The sequence below is a fragment of the Rousettus aegyptiacus genome, unplaced genomic scaffold, assembly GCF_014176215.1.
Source record: "Rousettus aegyptiacus isolate mRouAeg1 unplaced genomic scaffold, mRouAeg1.p scaffold_m13_p_3, whole genome shotgun sequence".
Taxonomy (NCBI): domain Eukaryota; kingdom Metazoa; phylum Chordata; class Mammalia; order Chiroptera; family Pteropodidae; genus Rousettus; species Rousettus aegyptiacus.
Genome location: NW_023416306.1, coordinates 116,065,774 through 116,092,194, shown reverse-complemented (window position 1 = coordinate 116,092,194; position 26,421 = coordinate 116,065,774). Strand labels below are relative to the sequence as shown.

The 26,421-nt window shown below is 38.1% G+C and overlaps 2 protein-coding genes across 13 annotated transcripts in view; both read right to left on the bottom strand.

Moving 5' to 3' along the window:
- The window catches only part of CAPN3 (calpain 3), a 41,334-nt gene extending 31,447 nt beyond the window's left edge, over positions 1 to 9,887 (bottom strand). For all 3 annotated transcript variants that reach the window (XM_016144926.2, XM_016144925.2, XM_016144928.2), the window contains exon 1: positions 9,576 to 9,887. In XM_016144926.2, the coding sequence (XP_016000412.1) occupies positions 9,576 to 9,887 (312 nt within the window). The remainder of the gene's footprint in view (positions 1 to 9,575) is intronic.
- Positions 9,888 to 14,147: 4,260 nt separating this feature from the next.
- The window catches only part of GANC (glucosidase alpha, neutral C), a 61,345-nt gene continuing 49,071 nt past the window's right edge, over positions 14,148 to 26,421 (bottom strand). For all 10 annotated transcript variants that reach the window (XM_016144904.2, XM_016144903.2, XM_016144901.2 and 7 more), the window contains 4 exons: positions 24,030 to 24,143; positions 22,691 to 22,803; positions 16,345 to 16,448; positions 14,148 to 15,805 (listed from right to left, as the gene is read on the bottom strand). In XM_016144904.2, coding sequence (XP_016000390.2) covers positions 15,696 to 15,805; positions 16,345 to 16,448; positions 22,691 to 22,803; positions 24,030 to 24,143 — 441 coding nt within the window. In that variant the 3' untranslated portion in view covers positions 14,148 to 15,695. The remainder of the gene's footprint in view (positions 15,806 to 16,344; positions 16,449 to 22,690; positions 22,804 to 24,029; positions 24,144 to 26,421) is intronic.

Genomic DNA, 26,421 nt, shown 5'->3' with positions numbered 1-26,421 from the left:
TTGCTTCCCCAACAATGCCTGCCTTTGCAGCCTCCTCCCATATGAACCAGATCAGCTATTCTGGGTGGAATTTCATTTATAAAATTTTAACTGCGCTTTAGTTTACTCCTTGATGTTATTGGCACACAACTTGTAGCTTCCTGAGAATGGGTGCGCGGGAGGTGAACTGCCTGAATCCTTGACAGTCTAACTTATCTCTTTTCTACCTTTGCATTTGATTCAGAATTTGGCTCAGTATTTTAGGTTAAAAACCAGTTTCCTTCAGAATTTTTAAGGTATTGTTTCATTGCTCCTGATATCTGGTATTGTTGTGAAGTATGATGCAATTTTGATGAACATTCCTTTGTATTTAACCTGTCTTTTCCCTCTAAAAGCTTTTAGGGTTTCCTCGCATCCCATCCTCAATCCTCAATTCCAAAATTGTGCTGAGCACTCAGTGAATCTTTTCAACATAGAGACTTTGGTCCTCAGTTCTGAGATATTCTTATATATTTCTTTGACTTTTCTCTCCTTTTCAATTCTTTTTTTTTTTTGGAACTCCTAAAAACACAGATGTTAAACTTCCTTTAATTTTATTGTATTTTCTTATTTTTGTTTGTTCTACATTCCAGATTTCCTTGATTTTGCATTTTAACCCTGCTATTGGAATTTAAAACTTCAACTATCATAGTTTTCTAGCTTCCTATTAAAAAAAAAATCAAACTTCTAGAAAAGTTTAAAAAATGGGCGCCCACATAATCTACATCTCGATTCAACAACTGTTAATATTTTGCCATCTTTGTTTTACCTATCTATATATGTATATATAGATTATAGTTTTTTGCTGAACTATTTGATAGAATGTTGTGAGTATCACAATACGTCACACCTAAATACTCAAGAGCATACTTAGGGTACAGCAAGTACCTCCTAAGGACAAGAACACTCTCCTACTGACTGTAGTGTCATTATCACTAAGAAAATTAACTATTATTCTCCAATATTATCTAAGATCTAATGCATACGCTAATTTTTTCATTTGTTCTCCAAATGTCTTTTATAGCTGCTTTTATTTTTTTGAACCGGAATCCTATTAAGGTTCACACACTGAAATTTAATAATTCAATAATTGGATGGGATGATGCTGAAGTGAGAAATAGTGAACTAGAAGCTAGATCAGCGGTCACCAAGAATACCACACAGAGAATCAAGGAGATGGGAAATTTTTTAAAAGAAAGAAAAAAAAAGGTTAAGATATACACAGGATAAAGCAAGGTTAAATTCAGCATGTATCTAATTGAAGTTGTAGAAGAAGATGGGGAGAATTAATATTTTAAGAGATTTTCTACAATTGATCAATGATTCCAATCCTCAGATGCAGGAATCTCAATGAATCCTAAGCAGGAAAGGTATGAGAAATGTACGTTTAGATACAACATAGTGAGTGATATTGCGGAATACCACAGACAGAGAGATCGTAAGCAGTCAGGGAGTAAAGGCAGGTGACCTATTAAGGGACAGCAGCCATTAAGAATGACTGCTGATTTTAACAAAAACGTAATCCAGAGACAGTAGTGAGAATTAACCCAGGGCTGATTACTTGGGAAAACAACTATAAGAGTGAGAACAAATTTCATACGAAAAAGAAAATTGAGAATGATTACCACAAAGAGACACTCTGAACTTCTGAACAATGTACTTTAGGAAAAAATAAAATTATTGAGAAAGAAAGGTCTAAGACTCAAGAAAGAACAGTAAAAAAAATTGGTAAACACGTGTGAATCTAAGCAAATATTGGCTGTTAAACATTACATTATTTTCTAATTTTTAAGGTTGAAAAATCAAGATAGAGCTAAAATTCTGAACAACAATGGCATATTAGTTAGGAAAGGATTACTTGAAGTTAAAGTACTCCATAGTCATATTGTTTATGAGAAAAATAAGCAATTGATCAATTTCAGGCTTTATCACAATAAATATATATGTTAACAATTTAGGGCAACCATTGATAAAACAGAAATAGTCAATAACTTCCAAACTTGGAGGAAGAAAAAAATGAGAGAAAGCACTTTTAAACAATTTTTTAAAGAGCATAAAGAGAAAGAAAGGAACATTTAAAAAGCAATACAAGCAGAAAAGTTATGGTCAAGATGACTGAAACGAATTCAAAATGTATCGATGTTCATAATCAATGTAAATAGATTAAAATCTCCAGGTGAAAGACAAAATTTTTCAGATTGGATTTTTAAGAAAAGCTAAAAACAACTTATAAGAAACATACCCAAGATATTAGGAAATAGAAATGTTGAAAGCAAAAGAATGAAAAATATGTATATATATATATCAAGCAAAAACTTGCCCCAAAAGCTTATATATCTACATTAATTATGTAACTACATTAATTATGTAAGTACATTAATTACATAACTCCATTTCAGCAAAAAAAAAGGCTTTATTAGAGATTAAAAGGGTCACTAAAAATTCCTAGAAAAATAAATATTACTACTGACTCAAGTAGAAAAACAATTTTAAACGATCCCATGGTTATTGAAGTCATTGCCTCAATAAATAAAAATCTTCCCTTTTGAAAACACTGACAAAATTCTACCAAATATTGAAGAAACATTTAGTTTTTATCTTGGGCAATCTATTTCACAGAATAGAAGAAGGAACTTTCCCCACTCATTTTGTTATAAAAATAACAACAACAAAAGATACCTAGGACTAAATCTGATAAAGGGTATTCAAGACCTTTATAGTGAAAATTATTTTTAAAAACTTCATTGAAAGATACTAAAGAAGGCCTATATAAATGGGGAGACAAAACTTTTCATGGATAGGAAGATTCAGTATTGACAAGATGTGTATTCTTCCCATATTAATTCAATGCAATCCCAATGAGAAGCCCAATAGGATTTTTTGTGGAACTCAACACTCTGATTCTAAAAATTAAATGGAAAGGCAAAAAGCCAGATATAGCTAAAACAAAAAACAAAAAACAAAAACAAAAAAAGAAAAACAAGTATTGGATGTCAATATTTATTGGCATAAAGTGTAGTGTCAGCATAAAAATAGGCAAATAAACACAAATGGAACACAATAGAGTGCAAAAACAGAACCACACATTGATAGACATTTGACTTATTTAAAAAGGGGCATTGAAAAACAGTGAAGAAAGGGTTGTTTTTTAAATAAATTGTGTTGGGACCTTTGACTATCCATACAGAAAAACAGCAAGATGTAATTCCTATCTTACGTTATATGCAAAAATCGCTTCTAAGTGGATTATAGACCTAAATATAAAGGCAGAAAAATTGTTTCTAAATGATAACAAAGAAGAGTGACTTTGGTTTAGGAAAAACCTTGACAGAACACATAAAACACTAACCATAAAGGAAAAAATAATAAATTAAGAATTAATTTAGAACTTTTAATTAAGAGGTTTTCATTAAGAATTTTTAAAATAAAGATACCTTTAAGAGAGTGGAAAGGCAGGTCAAAGTAGGAGAAGACATTTCTAGCACATCTAACCAATAAACAATTACCATCAGAATATACAAAGAATGCCTGCAGTTCAAGTTAAAAAAGATAAGCAACACAAAAGAAAAATGAGCCAAAGACCGTTATCATGTTTTTCACGGACAGCAATATAACAAATGGTCGAGAAATATCTAAATGTGTAAAAGATGCTCTGACTTATTCATAATCCAGTAAATCTATCTTTTCATATATTTCTTAGTTATTTCTTTCCCTGCCCCTTCCGTCTGAAGCATTATACTGCTGAGTTATTTCAGCACGTTCACCACGATGTCTAGAGCTCTGTGCCCCCATGTCATGACCCTCACGAGGAGCTGCTGTCTTTGGAATATAATGAGAGGCAGTCCTAAAAGTTATGTATAGAATTGTCTCTTTCACCAAAACTTATGCCCCACTACCCCCACCCTAGGATGGCACTGTCATGATTCTCTGCTGAGTCTGGAGAGGGAGGGCTGCCTCTCAACTAACTGGGCACTTCGTTTTGCCTTTCGATTACCAACATCGCTACTTATTGACTTGTGATAAGCATGTCATATACAGCATCTCATTTAATCCTTACAACTCAATGAAAGTAGGAGGTTTCATTTTTTTTCACAGATGAGGAAATTGAGACCCTGGAATGGTCAGCAACTCACCTGAGGTCACATTATTAAGAGGTAGAGCTGGGATTTGAATCAAGTAGTTCTGACTTTGAAGCCTGTGCACGTCATCATTGTGCTTCTGTCCTTTGCTGCCTATGCTAATAGTATCCCTACCTTACCTTGGGTGTATAACGGGACTTTATGAATGCTGGCTCAGAACAGCCATAAGATGAGAATATCATTATCCCCATTACGGAAATGTGAAATTTATAGTTTGTGTGACTCGCTTCCAGGGGCCAAACACAAAATACATGAACTTCTCTCAGGGGGTGGGATAATATGCTTTCAGATTCAGGCACAACTAGGATTGTGTTGCCAGGTATCTTGGGGTTAAGGTTCAGTGCTTTTACCTAGGGTACCTAGGTTCAAGTCCCAGTAAAGGAAGAATATTTTTCCTTCTTCCTCCCCAGGGGCAGGAGCACTTCCCGGCTTGCACCATGAGGGGAGGCAGGAACCACAGCCCCATAGCCCAGCTGTTAGTGAAACTCAGGCAGCAGCGATTTCTTGCAGCAAGGACCCAGGGGCCCCTCCTCCTTCCAAACTAACAATGGGAGGGGGAGCAAAAAGTTTGGCCTGTAAACAGTTTGCTAAACTACAATACTACCCTCCAATTAGGTCTTTTTTGCAAGAAACAGGAAAAGTGGGAAGAAGTGTCCTATGTACAAGCTTCTATGCTCCTTTACCAAGATCCAGACTTATTAGATGGCCCAATGATAGGAGTGCCTTCCCAGAGATCTCAAAATAATCAGGAATTTTCTCTTCCCCCTTCACCCTCACACTCCGAGGGGGGACCACATTCTCTGGGGACCCCCATCTATTTCATAGCTTCCTGAGGAAACTAGATATGCACCCCCAGGGAGGTTACAAATACTAATGGGGAAATATGAGTATGCGCATGACCTCCGATCTGTACACGTTGGTGCTATTGTTAGGTAGGTAGTTAGGCATGAGCAACAGGCACCAAGGCCCAGCTCTGTAACCATAGAAACTTCCCTTGAAGACCTTCCTTAAGGAAGCCCCCAGAAATATCTCCCTTTTAGGGTTATAAATTACCCCAATCCTAGAGCACAAAGGCCATAAAAGCTGCTGGCTAAACCAGCTACAAACACATGCACAGAAAGTACCGTCCATAATTTCGGCCTCGTTATACCATCATTATAATATCATGACTATGGCTAGAAGTTCATGAATCTAATTATAACAGACTGAATTCTGGGTAAGCACATGCGCTTTTTACCCAGGCAAAATTATTGCCTGGTGTCAGTCAAAATGACCTCACTTACCAATCACCTGGGAATGCCTTTGGAACCACCCATCATAGCCCATATATAAGGCAGATATTCCCACTTCTGGGTTCTTTTTGCCCTTCTGGGCGCTCCCCCTTTTTTGCCCTTTGGGGCTCTCCTTCTTTTTTGGTAGCCTTTTATGGCATTTTTGCCCTTTTGTAGCCATTTTGGTCCCTTTGTGTAAGTTACTGAGTTGGGACCGTGTGCCTTCTTGGGGCATTCTTTGTCTTTCTAAAATATAATTTTAATAAAACTATTAAATCTCAAGGATCTGTGATTCTTCACTACGGGTCATTTGAGGAAGAACCAAGGAAAGATGCTAACTACAGGTCTGCGCCTTCATTATCACTCTCCCTAACCCCTACTGTTGGGGTGACACCGATTGGCTCGGCCCCAGGGGTGACATTATATGTAATATGGTGGTTGAGTTAAGAATTCTAATTATAATGAAAAATAAAATGTATATTTTTGGTAACAGAGATATATTTTGAAGGGAATTGAAGGAAAGGTGTTTGTCTTAAAGTTAGTTATTTCTGAATGAGTGAGAAGAGGCAAACGGAAGGAATGAGGAAAGTTGTAAAGGTTTGTGAAGAGAAATCCTGGGAGGAAATTTTATGTGATTAAGCTAAACAAGATTAGAAATTTAAATGTCGAAAGTAAACTAATGCAAAATTAGAGTTGTGTTTTAATGTTTCTTAGACTATTGCATTAGCCTGCTGCTAATATTATGGAAAAGTTTTCTGAGTAGAAAATAAGGATTCCATGCTTCATCAAAATAATTTTCTGTGTTTTACGTTGTCTTAACCACTCCTGGCTATACATTTCATAACTCGGGCTATGACCAATATTCAAAAGGAAGTTCCAAAAGTTGGGGCCTGGACGCCAAACCCCACAGGTTGCCTTGGTGCCAGAGGTCTTTAATGTGTCCAATAACTGGGACCAGGCAGAGAAGGAAGCAGAATATAAAAAAGGCACAAATTTTAGCTGCCAAAATACAGATAATGTAGGGAGAAGTCAAGAGAATTAAAAATGTTAAGCCACAATCAGAGACTTCAATATGCTGATCAACCCTGCAGCCAGGCCAGGACAGAGGAAGATTTCTGCTGGGATTGCTAACAGCCCATTCTCCACACCTGTGAAGGGGAACCAGGAACCAAGAGTCATTCCCTATGGTTAAAACCATGGGGAACCTATGGATTAAAGGCTGGGAACTGCAAGTGAGCCTTTCACTCTCTATATTTTTACCTTTTCATTCTACTTACCTTTACCCTTCCTCACTGTCTGTCCATATCAAAGCAAATGAGTTAACAAAGTCTTTTAAACAACAACTCACAGGAACTAAAGAATGATATATAAACTGAATTCTCTGAACACCAGGGCCCCTACTCACTATCTTTCCAAGCCTCTCTTGGTTCCTCTCACTCTCTGAGAGAACCACACTCCGTCTGTGGAGTGTCACCTCTTTTCTAATAAACTTTCCTGTTGACTCTAACTTTGGCATGTGTGTTCAATTCTTTCTTCACTCTCCACCAAAGGACTCTCTTCTCACCGTGCAGGGTTTAGTCTCCCCATCACTTGGAGAAATTCGCCCTGTTCTGCATCACAGGGACCATCTTGAGGTGACCCTAGGCAATAAAAGCCTTGCAGGCCTGGAAGGCCTCGATCTTGGTTGGCCATGAGGGACTGAGGCATAATCAGTGTGCAAACTGCAAGAAGGAAAGGCACTGGAAGGTGAGTGTCCATCCAGCTCTGGGAAGCCGGGGAGGGTTGGACCTTATAAGCCCTCTCCCTTCATAGCAAGCCTCTCATGAAAGGACTGCTCCCTCCTCCATCAACAGAGGCCCAAGTGCTCACCAGCTTCAGTCCAAGGGAAACCCAACAGTGGAGCCTCAGGTCCCCCTCAACATGGCAGGAAGGAAAAACTGAGTTTTAATAGATACTAGAGCTACCTACTCTCTCCTGATCCATCCTATGGGCCTCTCTCCAACACTAAGTGCACAGTGACAGGAATAAATAGCCTAACGTAAGATAATTTACGTTTCCCATCGTGAGACTGAGACTAGCCATGAAGTTCTCTGCTGCACATCAGGACCTGGGTCCAGTGCAAAGAGCCCCTTGTCCCAAAAACCTGGAACGCAGTCAGAAAAGGAGCAGCCTCCTTGCCTATCACACAAAGAACATTTGTGGGGAACCTAAAGCTAAACCATTCCTAGACGACCCACCTCTGTCAGAGTGTCCTACAAGCAGAGCAGCTCCCTCCCTGAGATCTATTGAAAGTCAGCCCTCAGGACAAACAGAAAGGGCCCTTCCAAATTTCGTTGAGTTCCCCAACTGCTGTCAAATTACAAGGAATCAACCACTGGGTACATTTATCTCAAATTAAACCTATTTCTTATGAGTCCTCACAGGTTCCAACAGAAAATGAACTGGAAAGTGCATCCTATTCTTGTGAACCTGTGGAATATCTTAAGCTCTTGTTCCAGAAACTAAAGTCCAGGTGTCCCAGGAAATCAGGGGACTTTTCTGAATAATTATTCTTTTAGCCCAGTGTCTATGCCACTACTCTCTTCGAAATGATTCAATTTCCTTTCACTAGACATCTTTCTCTTGAATTAACAAACTGACATGAAAATGTAACTTCGTTGTCAATTACCTCTACTATTAATTTTGACTTGTCCTTTCAATCTTTTACTAAATTTATACCTTCTAGTCTGCAAGGCTTCTTACCACTTCGACATACTAGAACAACCCCAAATTCTCTACTTCCAGAGCCCTTAGAACGGGCTTTCAGAGATTTTTATTTCCATAGGCAGGGACTACAGCCCTATTTCAGCTTTGAAAAAGTTTGAGAAGACAGACCTTCCTCCCTCAACATCCCTTTAAGAATAAAGGAATAAAATCTCCGAGGGGGGAATAAGGTAGAGAGGAGGCAAGAGAATTAAAATGTTAATTAAGCCACATTCAGAGACTGCAATATTGCTGATCAGCCCTGCCCCAGGCCAGGAGGACACCTTCAGAACAAAGGAAGATTTCTGCTGGATTGCTAACAACCCATCCTCCACACCTGTGAAAGGGAAACAGGAACCAAGAGTCATTCCCTATGGTTACGACCTTGGGGAAAAAACTTAAAGAAGGTGACACCTGAATAGAGTTTTGAAAGGAGGGTGAGGAAGAGCCAATCAGATGAAAACAAGAAGGGCTTCTAGACTAGGGACCGCATGAGCAAAGGCCTCCAGGTATGAGAAGGCTTAGTATAATGGAGTAGCTGAATATGTCAGGGTCCGAGGGGAGAGAGGGTGAAGATGTGATAGACAGGTAGGCAGGGCTAGCTTGAGAAGGAATTTTTATCTTTCTTATTTGCTGTTGTCTCCCCAGTTGCTTGCCTGGTTTCTGGCTCTCAAAGTTGGTCAGTAAATATTTCTTGAATTAAGAACAAGAGTCATACTGGAGGTATGATCGGAGAAGGGAGCCAGGGGAATATGATTTTCCTTCTGGCAGATCACCATAAATGAAACCCAGAGCCTGGAAGAGTTATCTACAAGAGAAAGGGTTTTAATCTGGGCTATCATGCATACACTGGGTATACTTCACTCTGGTGTGCCGTTATTTCCTCTTTTGTGAAGTGAGGCACAAAATGATTGCTAGGGTTTCTCCTTCAAATCCTAACCTTTTATGTGTGAAAAATTAGTCTTTGCCTGCCTCTCTCCTTTTTCCAGGGCTTCTGTGTTTCAGAAACACACGGATACTGGTAAACTAAAGAACATCATCATGATTTTGGCCCAGGATATTGAAGGAATCTTATACAGATGCAAGATATTTAAAGAGAGAGGCTGTATCTCAACTGTTTGGAATTTTTCTTAGGAGAGAAATATTTACCTTTTATAGGATGAATTAAACTGAGTTCTAATTACTTTTATAAAAAGCAAGATTGTTTTTCCAGAAAGAAAGAGTTCAAGAGTGAGAATCAGCCCTGCGTCACCTGAAGACAGAGCCCAGTGGGGCTGCTGCCAGGATCCTTCCCCCAGCGCCCATGTGCACAGCTGAGCTGTGGGGAGGTGCTGAGTGGGAGGACTTCTCTGAGGCAAGAACAACAACAACAAAAAACCCAACCAGCAACCAGTAAGCTACTCACCGGAGGTCTCTTCCAGACAAACTGGATGGGGAACTTCTGGCTATAAAAGAGAGAGGTCTCATCTGGTGGGAACTCGGGATCCACATAAAGAACCTTCTTCTCTAGACATTTCTTGTGAAGCTGCTCAAATGTCTTCTCTTTCACTCCGATAATAGGAAAATTGCGGCTGATGATAGCTGAATAGATACCACTAGGGTTTCCGCCCCCAGCCTCAGTGGTCTTGCCCTGGGCTGGGTGGGGAATCAGCCCTGGGGACCTGGGCTCAGCCCTTGTCTGGGGTGCCACAGACGCGCTAATGACGGTCGTCGGCATGGCAGGCGAATTTGGAAGGAAAAGGTTTTTAAAGAAAACAAGATACAGCTACCTTCAAGGAAAGGAAGCAACTGCAAAGGGGAAATTTCTCTGTCATCTGAGAGAAAAATGTCCACATCCAATTCAAAGTTTAAAGCTCATCAGAAGGTCTTCCGGTTTATGTCCATCTTAAAAACTGAGCTGTGATCCTGAAGCCATAAATTTTCCTGAGGAGGAGCACTAAAGGATTTCTGCAGTAATTTTTACCTGGGGGGCTCTTATCAGCAGCATACATGCCAGAGGGAGAGAAAGAGAGTGAGAGTTGTGTTTCAGTGGCCTGAAGAAGCTTGAGCCAGGAAAACTAAAAATAGACATGAAGAAAGATCATGAATATGAGAACAAGAGAGAGGCTAGCATGCAACTAGACTGCATGACTGGGTGAAAAGAACCTGGCTAGGGACATTTATGTGTTGCTTTTAAGTGCTGGTGTTATCAGGAAATGAGAAAAGAATATCTGAGTAAGTTGAACACTGAGAATTAGTGAAGAACAGCTGATGTGTTGTTGAACTGGCAATTATACAGACTACCAAACTACTGGCCACAAAATTAACGCAAAACCATATCGAAAAAAGCGAGCAAAGGTGAATGTGAGATACTGAATTGTAGGAGAATATTCTAGGCAGTTTGAGAGCATGATTTTTTACTTTCTTAAACTCTATGATATTAGAACATTTAAATTGAATTTGGCATCTCTTCTCGAATGTTCTGGTGTCAGCGTTTGGCGGACTGTAGAAAATGCCACTCAGCAGAGTCCTCGGTCGAGGAAATCCCTGTCTCTTCTTGTCCACCTTACTTATCTCTTCCAAATCAGCTATAAAGTGTGCACTTGAACACAGATTATTCAGGCATGCCACATTACGCATCTGAGTCTGAGTTGGAATTGGATATTGAGCCAGGTTAGCCGTCAAATCCCAGGATGTCATATCAAGGGTTGGTTTCAGGTCTTTTAGATGAGAGCACAAGGAACTCTGGAGAATGAAAAGTGCCTCCCTAGCCTCCTCCACCTTGTCTTCTACCAGTGCAGCCGCTATCATCAGCCCAAGATCAGAGGCTATGAGAGAAGGCGGGAAGTGACAACTGAAATAGGGATTACTACCAGTCTTTGGATCCTTGGGATTGCAGCTTTGAGGGTCCCTGTGTCTGGAGCTGCAAGTTGTAGGAACCATCAGTCTAACCTCCTGCCTCTCTAAGGAAGTGCCCAAGGATCTTTTACTACTACTCTTAGAAAGACAGAGAGAGGAGGGCAGCCTCTGAAGACTGCCCAAGTTCACAGTCTAGGCCTGCTGCTCACTGGCTGTGCCTGTGTAACTTTAGGTGAGTGACTTTTTCCTCTCTTCCTATGTCTCAGTTTTCTCACTTATAGCATGGATATAATGATAGTTATTACGTTGTTGAATTGTAAAAATTAAATTAATTTATGTAAAACATTGAAAATAGTTCCAGGATTGTTTTAAGTACTCCATAAATATTATTGTTAGAGATGGCACAAATTTAATATTACTTTGGGGTTAGATCAGGTTCAGAGATATTCACTCCACTGGTGCAAATCAACACTCACTCTGTGAGCATTTACTGAAGCTCATTCAAGTGTATAACACCGGGATAGGTGCAATCTGCCCAGGACTTGTGGTCACAGCGTTTCCATTCAGTGGCATGTCTATCTGCCTGCACTAAAAGAACCTCTAAAGACTGCCTGCCTCCCTCAAACTCACCAATGGCATGGTAAGCAAAGGGCGGAGTTTCCTTTCCCTACCATCATATTTGAACTCTAGCCCAGTACTCTCTATCTGTCCCACCTTGAAATTCATAGCACTGACCCATATTTTATTGTTTCTGCTTATTGAGCTTCCTGGCTGCCTACAGGACTGTAAATTCCATGAAGTTGGGAACTGGGTCCCCATTCCACCCTCAGAGTTAAGCACATAGAAAGAAGGCTGTTGATAAACGTGTGTTGTACATCTGCTAAAAGTAATCTCCCTCTGTGAGGGGATATTTCTTACATTTCTTATTGCTTTGGCAAAGCAGTCAAAGTTTCTTGGCTGATTTGCCCTGGGGGAGGAGCTGTCTCTGGGTTACACACATGTTGACCTTTCTTTTCTCAGCCGTCTAAGCCAGCCCCATCTGTTAGTAAGCTGTGTGCATGACAGAGAGGAACCTCTTGTCACAGCAAGCTGGGAATATCAAACACAGAATGCAAAGTGCTATTTATTTCGCTCTACCAATTGCTCTGGATAAAACCTCCTCTAAGACTAACAGGTTCAAACTCAAGGTTTATTCAGCCACCCAGCTGTAGAAATGCATGCTATTAGGGAGAAATGCAGTCTGAGATCAAGAACAAAGAGATAATGAGCATATAAACAGCTGCACATTTCAATTCCCAGTAGCCTCTCCTTCATAGATAAAGAACTAGTTTTTATAACATATTTCAGCAAATGACATGCAATATCTATGGCTGGAATGGTTTCTCTTGCAACAAGAAAACACATTAATGGCTCTGTATCCCTGTCTTTTCAACCAGTCTTTGATTCAGCACTGTCAGAAGCAACATATTTGTTTATAATATCCACAATTCATTAAGTAATTTTAGATTTACAAAAGAGTTGCAAAGATAGTACACCCTTCACCCAGCTTTATGCCTTATATAACCATGGTACAGTGATCAAAACTAAGAGATTGTCGGTGTGACACTATTAACTCAACTATGACATATTTTGATTTCTTCAGTGTTACCGGTATTATTATTTTATGTTTCTGTTGCAGGGTCCAGTCCAGGATCCTGCACTGCACTTAATTATCATGTCTTCTTAGTGTCCTTCACTCTCTGACAGTTCCATAGTCTTCATCTCTCATGATCTTGGCATTTTTGAAGAGTATATCTCAGGTATGTTGGAGAATGTCCCTTGAGTTGGTCTGATGTTTCTCATATGATTAGACTGAGGTTATGGGTTTGGGGGAAGAATATCACGGAGATGATGTGCCCTCATTAAATGATTTCTGGGGTATGTGATATTGATATGTTTTATCACAGGTGATGTCGACTTTGATCACTTGGCTAAGGTGATGTCTACGAGGTTTCTCCAAAGTTACTATTTTTTCCTTTCTATACACATAGAATATTTTTAACCAACTCTGCAGGTCCGATAAATCCCATTTTACAACTGAAGAAACACAGTATATCTGCTGTATTTTTATAGTTGTCATGAAAAAATTAAGAGAATTTTAGAGATTATCTTTCTTTAACACATGAGGAAGGCAAGGCCTAGAGAGAGTAAATGACATGGTCAAGATCACTGAAGAATCAAACGAGTCCCCAGCTCTCTTGATTTCCAGTAAAGGAGTACATACATGGTGAAGACGCCGATAACATGAATTAGGCATAAGATCTCTGGATCTTTGCATATAAGTAAGTAGTCAGGGCTTCCCTTCCTCTAGCTCTGATTGGAGAGGAATCCAACACCATCAGCTCTGCTGGAAACAACTGCCAAGAAGCAGCTGTCTAATTCTGGCTGGACTTGCTGTGGCATTGCAGTCTTTAGAAAGGGTATAGGACAGGCAGATCTGATATCAGATACCAATGTCTCCTTTATTTCTCCTAGAATGCTAGTTATATGGTCCTTTTGTTTGCTGTTGATATGGTAGGTAATCTGTTTCCTGTGAAGCTGCTGATGGCTCTCCATCCCTTGGGCTGAGAAGTCAGTCTAGAGTGTCCCGTCTTCCCCCAGAATTATATAGGGCATTTCAAGGGTTTGGTAAGTGGAAATCTTAAAACCAGAATGGAATACTTGATATTGCAATAAAAATTCAATTACTAAGAAGGCTTTTAGGTAGGATGGTCAATTGTGAGCTAAAAGCTATTAAGCTCCAGATATTTATGTTTTTCGATTATTTCTGCTATCATTATTTAGCTTTAAATACCATTAAAATTCACCGTTTTTATTAAGCAAGAGCACCTAGTTTTCAGGTTAAGTCTCATTGTAGGCTGGCAAGGGAAATTTGGAGCTGGGAAATACAACTTTAGCTAATGTAGGCTTCTTCTTTTACACTTAACTACAAAACTTAGAGATTTAGAAGCAAAGAATCTGCATATGTCTATATGAGTTTATGTATGGTGCAAAGCTCACATCTCAACTGATACAATGATACATGTCTATGAGGAAATGCATAATGTTTAGTACCTCTGGAGGGAAGAGTCCTATGTCAGAAAAGTAAATCAGAAACAAATACATTCAATTCTCACTTTTTAATCAATCAAATCCATCAGTTAACCAATTACAGGCAATAGTTGCTGAAAGCCAAGGATAATGGTGCTCTGGCAGATATAAGACAAATATAACAAGCCCTTGAGATACACACAATCTAGTAGTGGAATGAGACAGACAAACCGGAAATATTACGGAATCATCCCTGAGAATGCTAAACAGAAAACGTTTTATAAATGGGGCAGCATTTCAGAGTGGGGAAAATCACTGCTCATGAGTTCAGGGGAATGGGAGTGTTAGGATATTTAGAAAGGCTTAAAGTTAGAAAAGTGAAATTTGAATTGGGCCTGGTAAAAGACTTGCACAGGTAGAGGGATAGGAGTTGATATTGGGGCCCAGGGACCAGTAGACACAGTGTGGCCATTGGCAAGTTGCCAAGTAGAGAAAGCCTGACAAGTAAATGTGCATTTTGAACCATGCTGAGTTCATGAGGCTACCCCAACTGCTGTGACAGACAGCAGAGAGTCACTGGGGTGTCCAGAGCAGACAGCATCCCAAGGAATGGGTATGTTGTAAAGTTCTATCCCATGCCAGGCTGTACTGGAGCCAGAAGTAAAAGGAGAACACAGAAATACTGATCCTGTCAGTATTTAATAATTTGATATTTTGTTAATTGTGAATGTTTTCATTAATTTTGATATTTTAAAATATGATTTATTTTAGTAACTGCATTTTTTTTGCCACCCCTTTAAATCCTGTGCCCAAGACAAGTGCCTTACTTGCCTCTGTGGTCTGTTTCTGAAGTTTGGTAGTGAGGACATGGATATTTATTTTATTATTACTAATTATGGCTTACTCACATTATAAATACTCTTTGGTTAGTAGTATTTGATAACAATTAAGATTTAAAAATTAGAATTTTAAGATTAATTTGGAATTTTGGAACCCAAAAACATGACAGGGAAAAGACTCCTTTGTACTCCTGAGTCAACCTCTAGGGGAGAATATCTCTCTGTTGCTGCAGTGTATGCAATACAAGTAGAAAAGGGTTGTTCTGCCCACACTCAAGGGGGTGAAAGATAACTATGGGGAGCAGCAGAGGCTGCTGTCCATCTGGACATAGCCTCGAGCAGCTCACCTACTATAGCCAGAGTGACTCTGCTGCATGGCCTGAGGTAAACTTCCACAAATGGGCCACACAAAGTGGGCTTGACCCAAATCTCACATAAAACAAATGTACCCAGCTGTGCTCAAAGAGAAACCACTCAGTGGGTCACAGTGCTTACCACAGGGCCATGGCCCAAAAATCGATGGAAAATATATGAACTCTATAAATGTCTCAGGGTTCCCTGCATCTAGAGGAGGTGGTGTTTGACACAAAGAATATTACTAATACATGTAAAAATGTAAAATCTGAAATCTATTGTTCATTAGTAAACTGATGATTAATGAAAGATTATTCTGAGCCAGAGAAGTCAATTAGCATGCAGCACAACTCTCAAAAAAGACCAAGGGAAAAGTTGAAAGGTACAGGCTGCTCCCTGAGCTTGTCAGCAGATGCTCTTCTCTGTTATTTAATGTAGACCTTCCAGTCAGTGCCAATGTTCAGCGAAAGCTTCTCTAGGCTCAGGGTGGATGTTTCAGCACAATATGTAAAAGCCACAGGTTTATCTTTACCATCTAAACGTCAAGACAACAAAAGAAAAAGTTTGATGAATTCTAGGAGAGAAAACTTTATTCTTTGTATCTAAAATGTTTCTGACTCTGTCATAAAGCTTTATTATACCCTACTAAGGAGAATTTTACTGTCACCCATGGACTGCATGAATTTTAAAAACACTCCAATGCAAGATTGAAAAGAAACTGTAAAGAACAAAGTGATTTGTCCAAGAAAGGATATATCTTATCCTATGCCCTTTAAGAAACTCCATAAACATGAGCAGGGCTTCAGATATCTGCAGTTTAAAAAATATTAGGAGAAGTCACAATATTATTTCAAGCCCCAAATAATTCTCTTAGAAAAATAATTACAGCTTGCAGTGAGCAGAGAGTTGGTGATGTTGATGAGGAGAAGCAAGATAGGTTTGCTAGTATATATGAGCTCTACCAGAAAGTGCAAATCCACTTGGCTAAGCTCATTATGTCAGTTTTATGACTAATCATCTCTTTACTGCAGGTATTTCCATGTTTACAATAAACAAATGGCCTTGTTTTCTCACCAGATGAATGCATGGTCACCAAAGATGGCTGCTTCTTGAGGCCTAGGACCAAGATCTGCTCCACCACACATTTGCTGAGATAATGACCCCTCTCATCGGCGCAACTGAAATAAAGGAAAATGGCATTAGGAAAAGGAGAGAAACAGGCGTTTGGACTGGTTACTAGGTCAACTTTCCCAGCCTAGTTATATCTCCTCCCTTCTTTTCCTGTAGATATCTGAACCATATAGTTGTCATATTTACTAGGATAAGGAGACAAAAATATGCTGAGGGCTAGCTAACCAGTAACCAAACCAGTCTCTCCTTTTTAACAAGCCATTTGGAGAGAAATCACCTACAGACAATGAAGTCACAAATCTGACTTGAACAGATGCTTAATCAATTATTGAATGGATGAATAAATGGGACTAATGGGAACTTACATTGAATTCTTTTATTTTTTAGAGAGGGAAGGAAAGAAAGATGGAGATAATAAAGAAGAGAAGTTCATGGAGTGATTGGAAAAATACTCCAGGGGGACTCCAGACCAAGGTGGTGACACATACGAGGCTTCTGAATTTCCCTCCTTCCATGGATGAACCAAATGTAAAGCTACACATGGAGTAATTCCCTCTGAGAGAAATCCAGAAACTAGCTGACTGACTCTTACACATATGGTGACTAAAAAAATATCCACATCAAAATAGGTAGGAAAGGCTGAGACACACTGTCTCCATGATTCCCATCCCCAGCACAGAGCCATACGATTGGGAGGGAACCCCCAACTCCCAGCTTACCATGAATACTGAAAAGTCTGCACCCCAACTTTTAAGACTACCCAAGGAATAGGCCCCCAAATTACCTAGCTCTGATAGCCAACAGGGTTTGTGTTCATGAGTCACACAAGGTTATAGCAAAAAAGTAGTAGTTGTTAATGGGTGTGCTACAGCTATCTCCACAAGGCTCAGCATAGAGGGAACAGACAAACTACCCATTTTTCAGTTTCTCTCTGGAAGGTGTTTGACCACAAACTTTCACAGCTACTGCCTGGGGGTCCAGGTTCTGATCAGCTTGTATCTAGGTGCTGACTGAAGTCTCCTCTTTTGGGACACTGATGGGTCTTGGCATACCCTCAACTACTGGCAGCCACTTAAGAACAAAGATGGCAGCTCAGATAATCACAAAGGTTTGAGAAGCAACCAGGAACTCAAGCCAGGATGATTGATGAAGTTCATCTCCTTTACAAGATGAGTCTGTTAAGACTGGAAGAGGTGGCTGTTTTATCCATTGTGCAGAAATCAGCACAGAGAGTCAAAGAAAAGAAAAGAAAATGATTAGTGTATAGAAACTAACCTTAATGAAATGGAGATAAGTTATTTAGATGATAGAGAGTTCAAAATAATGGTCATAGAAATACTCACCAAGGTCAGAGAGCAGTGTATGAACAAAGTGAGAATTTTAACAAAGTGATAGAAAATATTAAAAAGTACCAAACAGAAATCACAGAGCTGAAGAATACAATAACTGAACCGAAGAATTCAATAAAAGGTTTAAACATCAGATTAGATCAAGTGGAGGAAGGGAACTCAAAGCCAGGGTAGTGGAATTCATCCAATCAGAGGAACAAAAAAGAAAAAAGTGTGAAAAAGAATGAAGATAGCTTAAGAGACTTATGGGACACCACTAAGTGGAGCAATAGATGCAGTACAGTGGTCGCAGAAGAAGAGAAAAGAAAGGGACAGAAAGCTTATTCAAAGAAATCATGGCTGAAAACTTCCATAACCTGGAGAAAGAAACAGACATCTGGATCCAGAAAGCCCTATGAGTACCAAAAGAGGTGCATCTAAAGAATCCACACCAAGATCAATTATTTTGTTAAAAGTTAAATTGTCAAAAGTTAAAGAGAGACTCTTAAAAGCAGAAAGTGAAAAAGTAACTTTTTATGTGCGAGCCCACCCCTATAGGATTATCAGCAGAGACCCTGAAGGCCAGAAGGGAGAAGGATGATATATTGAAATAAAAAACTGCCAACTAAGAATACTCAGCAAAGTTGTTCAGAATTGAAGGAGAGATAAAAGGGTTTTCCATACAAACAAAAGCTAAAGGAATTCATCGCCCCTAGGCCAGCCTTACAAGAAATGTTAAAGGGAGTTCATAAGCTGAAATAAAAAGATGCTAATTAGTAACATGAAAATATACACAAATATTAAACTCACTGGTAAAGGTAAATATATAGTTAAATCCAGAACACTAATGGTGGTGGGTAAATCACTTTTAACTCTTGTATAAAGGTTAAAATATAAAAGTATTAAAAATAATTACAACTATAATAATTTGTTAATGGATACACAATATAAAAATATCGAAGTTGTGACATAAAAAAAAACAATGTGGGGAGGAAAGTGTAAAAATGTAGAGCTTTTGTTATATATTTAAAATTACATTATTGGCTTAAAATAGACTGTGATAACTAAAAAATGTTTTATATAAGCCTCATGGTAACCAAAAAGCTAAAACTTATAGTAAATACATGAAAGATAAAGAGAAAGTAATCAAAGTATATCATCACAGAAAATCATCAAATTATAAAGAAAGAGAAAAAGGAAGGAACTACAAAATAGCTAGAAAACAATTAACAAAATGGCAAGGGTAAGTCCATACCTACCAATAATTATTTTAAATGCATTTAGACTAAATTCTCCAATCAAAAGAGACAGAGGTGCTGAATGGCTAAAAAACAACACCTGACTATAAACTGCCTATAAGTGACTCACTTTAACTTCAAGGACACACAGATTGAAAGTGAAGGGATGGAAAAAGATATTTAACCAAAAGAAAGCAGGGGTAGCTATATCTACACCAGACAAAACAGACTTTATGCCAAAGACTGTAACAAGAGACAATGAAGATCATTATATAATGATAAAAGAGGTCAATTCATTAAGAGGATATAATATTTATAAATATTTATGCACCCAACATCAGAACACCTACATATATAAAAAAACTATTAACAGATCTGAATGGAGAAAGAGACAACAATATAATAATAGTAGGGGGCTTCAACATCCTGCTTTCAGCAATGAATAGATCACCCAGACAGAAAATCAACAAGGAAACACTGGTCTTAAACTACATATTAGACCAGATGGACCTAACAGATACAAAACATTCCATTCAAGAGCAGTAGAATACATACTCTTATCAAGCACACATGGAACATTCTCCAGGACAGGTCATATGTTAGGCCACAGAACAAGTCTTAACAAATTTAAGAAGACTGAAGTCATATCAAGCATCTTTTCTGACCATAATTGTATGATAGTAAAAATTAATTACAAGAAGAAATATGTGGAGATAAAAATAACATGCTCCTGAACAACCAATGGGTCAAATAAATCAAGAGAGAAATAAAATATCTTGAGACAAATGAAAATGGAAACCATATAGACTAAAACTTACAGGATACAGCAAAACAGTTCTAAGAGGAACATTTGTATAGCAATAAATGCCTACATTAAGAAAAAAAAATCTCTGATAAACAACCTAACTTCACACCTCAAGGAACTAGAAAAAGAACAAACTAAGGCTCACAATTAGCAGGATAAAGAAAATAACAAAAATCAGAAATAGATGAAATAAATGGAACTAGAAACAGTGGAAATAAATAAAAAAGAGACTAAAAAGACAATAGAAAAGATCGATGAAACTGAAAGCTGTTTTCTTTCAAAAAAGATAAAATAGACAAGCCTTTAGCTAGATTTACCAAGAAAAAGAGAGAGGGCTCAAAATCAGAAATGAAGAGACATTGCATTTTAGACCACAGAAATACTAAGGCTCATAAGAAATTACTTATGAACAATTATACACCAACTAATTGGATAAGCTAGGAGAAATGAGTAAATTTCTTAGAAACATAACCTATCAATACTGAATCAAGAAGAAATAGAAAATCTGAACAAATTACTAGTAAAGAGATTGAATCAGTAATCAAAGACCTCCTGACAAAGAAAAGTTCAGGACCAGATGGCTTCACTGGTGAATTTAACCAAACTTTAAAGGATCCTTTTCAAACTCTACCCCACCCCACACCCCAAAAAACTGAATAATAGAAGAGGAGGGGCTACTCTCAAACTAATTTTATAAGGCCAGCATTACTCTGATACCAACGCTAGCAAGGACACTACAAAAAAAAGAAAATAACTGGCTAACATTTTTTATGAGCAGCACGGATGTGAAAATCCTCAACAAAATATTAGCAAACTGAATTCAAAGGGTCATACACCATGATCAAGTGGAATTACCCCTGGGATGCAGAGAAGGTTCAACATAACAAATTAATAAATGTGATATACCACATTAACAAAAGGATAAAAATGATATGATCTCGTATACCTAAAACTCATGTTATTAATGTTACCCTAATACATTTATTTAAAAATCATATGTCAACTGAATAGATGCAGAAAAAGCTTTTGACAAAATTTGACATCCTTTTATGATAAAAACTCTCAACAAATTGAATATAGAAGGAACGTATCTCAACATAATAAAGGCCATATATGACAAGCCCACAGCTAACATACTCAAAGGTGAAAAGCTGAAAGCTTTTTCCCTAAAACTAGGAACAAGACAAGGATGCCCACTTTTGCCATTTTATTCAGCATAGTACTGGGCATCCTAGCCACAGCAATTAGGGAAAAAAAGAAGAAAGAAAAGAAATAAAAGGCATCCAAATCAGAAAGGGAAAAGTAAAGCTGTCTATTTGCATGTGACATGATACTGCACATAGAAAACCCTAAAGACTCTACTAAAAACTGTTAGAACAAATTTTTTAAAATTCAGTATAGTTGAAGGATACACAATTAACATACAAAAATCAGTTGTTTCCCTAACAACAAACTATTGGAAAGAGAAATTTAAAAAACCATCCCATTTACAATAGCACCAAAAAGAATACTCAGGAATAAATTTACTCCAGGAAGTGAAAAATCTATACATTGACAACTATAAGACATTGATGAAAAAACTGAAGAAGACTCAAACCAATAAAAAGTTATTCTGCATTCATGGTTGGAAGAAATAAAACTGTTAAAATATCCATATTATCCAAAGCAATATACAGATTCAGTGCAATTCCTATCAAAATTCCAATGTCATTTTCGACAGAAATTGAAAACAATCCTAAAATTCATATGAAACTATAAAAGACCCCAAATAGCCAAAGCAATCTTAAGAAAGAAGAACAAAGCTGGAGGCATTACAATTCCTGAGTTCAAACTGTATTACAAAGCTATAGTAATCAAAACTACTGTGAAGAGATATCTGCACCCCATGTTCATTACATTCTTATTCATAATAGCCAAAGTATGGAAATAATCTAAGTGTCTGTCAATGGATGGATGGATAAAGAAGATGTGGTTTATACATACATACATACATACATACATACATACATACACACACACACATACACACACACACGTGCGGACACACACACAATAGGATATTATTCAGCCTTAAAAAATATGGATATTCTGCCATTTGTGACAACCTGATAAACCTGGAGGGCATTATGCTAAGTGAAATAAGGCAGACAGAGAAAGACAAAGACTGCATAGTATCATTATATGTGGAATATTTTTTTTTTAAGTTGAACTAATAGAAACAGTAGAATAATGATTGCTGGGGTGGGGAGGGTTTTAGGGACGGAAATAGGGAGAGGCTGGCAAAAGGGTTCAAACTTTCAGTTATAAGATGAATAAGGTCTGAGGATCTAATGTATAATATGGTGACTATAGTTGATAATTCTGTATTGTGTAATTGAAATTGGCCAAGAGAGTAGAACTTAAGTGTTCTCACATCAAAAAAGAAAAAGGTATAAGAAGTATAAATTGTTATAAAATAGTCATGGAGATGTAAAGTACAGCATAAGGAATATAATAAAAAATATTGTAATAACCATGTATAGTACCAGGTGGGTCCTAGAGTAATCGGGGGGATCACTTTGTAAATTATATAAATGTGTAACCATGATGCTGTACAGCTGAAACTAATATAAAATAATATTGAATGTCAACTGTAGTTGAAAAAGAAAAGGTAAATATGTGAGGTGATGAATGTATTAATTAACTCAATGGTAGGAATCCTGTCACAATGTATATGTATATCATATCATCGTATTATATGCTTTAAATATATTACGATTATGGCTTTAAGGTCAGTTATACCTTAATGAAACTAAAAATAAAAAAACACTATAATCATTAACTTCTTTAAATAGTACCTTAAAATATGAGCTGTGCATTTGAAGATAGCAAAGGATACCATAATTTACCTAAGAAAACAGATTTTTAGCTGTCATTACCTGTTGATCAAAACACCTGAACAAAAAGAAAACTTCCTGTGCAAGAATTGCTTCTGGTGGAGGTATTGGAATGAATGGCCATCGTCGAGATAGAATTCACCCACAGCAGAACTCTGGAGAGTAAATCACAGATAGAAAATGTGCTTATATAATAGCTTTCTAGGAAAAGAATGTCACCCCCTAAAGGGAAATAAACGATTATAAAATTCATTAAAAATTATTTTGAACAAGAGTTTAATATTCAAGTGGTACCAATTCAAGTGTCATACAAATTAACATTTAATACCCATTAGTAAAATAATATGATAAAGAAATCACACAAGAGGAGCATAAAGAGTCAGGCCTTGTTGAAAGAAATTTAAACTATAAAGTATAGCCAGTAGCATAGGTGGCTTCCCTGAAAATGCTATCCTTGAGTATGACAACAGGTCACAAATAGTTCATAGAATGAAACTGAAGTTAAAAATAAATTAGTATATAATGGATGCAATCAATTATTTTTAGAAGACCCACCATTTAGAGAATAGTATCTGGTTCCTACTTTTTTCAGTAGGAGGACTCCTTTTGCATGTCAAACAATGTCACAACACTCCATATGGCAGTTTACTGTTATTGACAATGCTTGATGTGCTATGGATCTCAAGTCTCTTGTATTTATTCTGTGGCCTCTCATGGGTCTGAGGCCCATGATTTGGCTCAAGAAAACATGTCTAAGTGAAACAGATGGAAAAGGAGTATATAAGAAAAAGAAGGCTTAATTATTTTATAGTATTTGCATAAGAGTAAGAATTTGTGTTTGGTACTATATTTGGGGAAACGGATAGGAAAGAAATCTGCTATAGTCATCATTTGGCTCAAAAGGACAGATCAATTCTGGATCTTTCCAGGTTTTACCCAAGGAGGTTTTAGTTGTTTAAGCCATCTGATGAGAATAGACGTCATTGTGTGGGGGTGGTGTCCTGAAATGTTGCAGAGATATCAATACCCTTTTACAGGAGGCTGAGTTTCAGGGCTAATCCATGTGGCAGGCTGCCTACATCCCACTGACCTTTCGGTCCAGTGGTAATCAATGCCAAGCTGCAGAGCACCAAGGGTCATGGTGCCCCAAAGAAATTTTTATCATTTCTAGCTCTCAGAGTTCCCTTAAGAACAAAGTCAGACAAGTTGGACGATGATTCAGAAATTGTTCAAAACTCTAGTTTTTAAATAAACAACAGAAGCACTTATCCCATACATGGGGTTCACCACTTTTACAGAGTGTCACACACTCAAAAGGCTACCACTGTAAAGAGACAGAGTAGTACCAATGAGATGTGTAAAGGTAACATTTTCCAAATACCTCAGTGCTTAGAGCCACCCGGAGTCCATACGGGATATCAGTCATCCAGCCCGTGGATTTTCCTATAGTTGTCTTCATTGGTACTACACTCCCACCTCGTTGGAACACTGGTATCTATAACAGAGCAACACTCTCAGGGAAGGAGTATTTATCCAAGGCAATTTCAAAGCAGAATTTTAAAATATTTCATTGTATAAGACTCACATTCTTTACAAGCATAGACTCAAAAGCGAAATAAATTTGTGGGTACAGAGATGGCCGTGGCATTAAAAGAGCTCAAACACTAAAAAATGGTCAATTTTTCAATTCTTAGAAGAACTTCTCACCCTTCATCAATTTATTCTGTAGTCTGCTTATCCTATAAGTAGCCTTTCCTATTTTGTATTTAAAATACTCCTATCAATGTAATAAAGATGTCTATTTCTAGAGCCTGCTAAAGAGTGATTTTTTTCTGTGTAAGCAGGCCCAGATATATATGGTAAAAAATAAAAGATGATAGTTTCTTGGTTTAGGGGAGATGATTTTTGTCCTTACTCATTGCAACCTATAGCCTTCTTGATCCCTGCGCTTCCCTGGATCACCAGGATGAATATCTCAAATCTGAGGGTAAATTTGTGAAACTTCTGTTATAAAAGCCACCAAAGGTACTTTAAGTGACTCTAGCAACAGGGCTATAGGCATGACCCATACCTATGGTGACATCCTTTGGGAATGGTGTTCCAGTAAGGAAAGCCCAGTAGGTTTCCTGCCTTCTAGTACAATCCTCTGTAAGGAAGCTCCTGAGATCATATGAGGGCTTGTACAGTGAGTAAAGTATAAACAGGAAGAGTATAAGAATATAAAGGAAGCTGGGAGTGAGGGTATAGTAGTTAAGATGTCCACCCTCTGTTTGACTCATAATTGGCAGCAAGAAGTAAAGCACATCTATCTCCCTACCCTCACCAGCCAATCTCTGTTTTCCCCTTAAAGAATGAGGTAGTAATTTAGTATGGAATGGGTTCTGATATGGGAGTCCAGCTGTCCTGGGGACTTGTTTCAGTTCTGTCACAATCTAGCCACAACTCTGGACAAGTAATTTAACTTCTCTGAACCTGTTTCCTCACCTGCAAGCATGTGGAATTAGAGGAGATGAATGTTAAGATCTCTTCTATATCTGAAAGTTGACATCTGAGATAATTTTATTTCTAATGGAGTTCATATTGCTGCTATTTAAAAAATAATATCAATATCTATTTATTAACCATCACACTACTTTGAGCTTGTGGTAGTGGCTGTGACTCAGCTGCAGGAGCCAAAGTCCCTTCAGAACTTCAGTCTGAGTGGGCTGCTTCGATTCTAGTATCATAACTGATAGCATTCCCTTGGGTCTAGAGGTCCAAGGTTGCAATTTAAAACTCATGCTTTCTACTTGGTCCTGTAGAACTGGGGTCCCCAACACCCGGGCTGCGGACCAGTACTGGTCTATGGCCTGTTAGGAACCAGGCTGCACAACAGGACAGGAGCAGCAGAGAGTGAGTGAAGCTTCATCCGTATTTGCAGCTGCTCCCCATAGCTAGCTCCACTTCTGATCATCAGGCATTAGATTCTCACAGGAGCACCAGTCTTTGGTGCCAAAAATGTTGGGGACTGTTGCCATAGAAGGACATTCTGATGGCATGTGTGGTGACCACTATGTTTACTCATTGTTTTCAGTGTTATTGTTTTTCTTAGACATACAAATGTAAATATATGGGGAAGAGTGTTTGTCCTTGATGTTTCATACTGTGAAATTAGAGTATATGTTGTTTTTAAACTCTTTTTCTTACATTTAAACAGCTTTATTGATATAATTCACATGTCATACAATTCACCCATTTAAAGTATACAGTTAAGTAGTTTTTAGTTTATTCAGAGTCATGCAACCATACCACAATTTAAAAACATTTTCATCACCCAGAAAAGAATCCCAGTGCCCATTAGCAGTCACTCCCCATTGCTCCCCAAACCCTCTCCCTCCCCAAGCTCTAGGCAACCACTAATCTACTCTCTGTCTCTATATGTGTGTTTTATTATACAAGACACTAATGCTGTTGGTTCTATGTGGGCACGTTATGGACTGAATGTTCGTGTCCCTCCAAATTCACATGTTCAAGTCCTTACCTCTAATGTGACTGTATTTGAAGACAGGGCCTTTACAGAAGTAATTAAGGTTAAATGAGGTCATAAAAGTGGGGCCCTGATCTGATAACTCACTCCCTCTCTGCCATATAAAAACACAACAAGAAGGTGGCTGTCTGCAGGCCAAGAAGACAGTCCTCACCAAGAACTGAACTGGATGGCAACATACTCTAGGACTCCTAGCCTCCAGAACTGTGAGAAAATGAATTTCTGTTGTTTAAGCTATCCAGTCAAT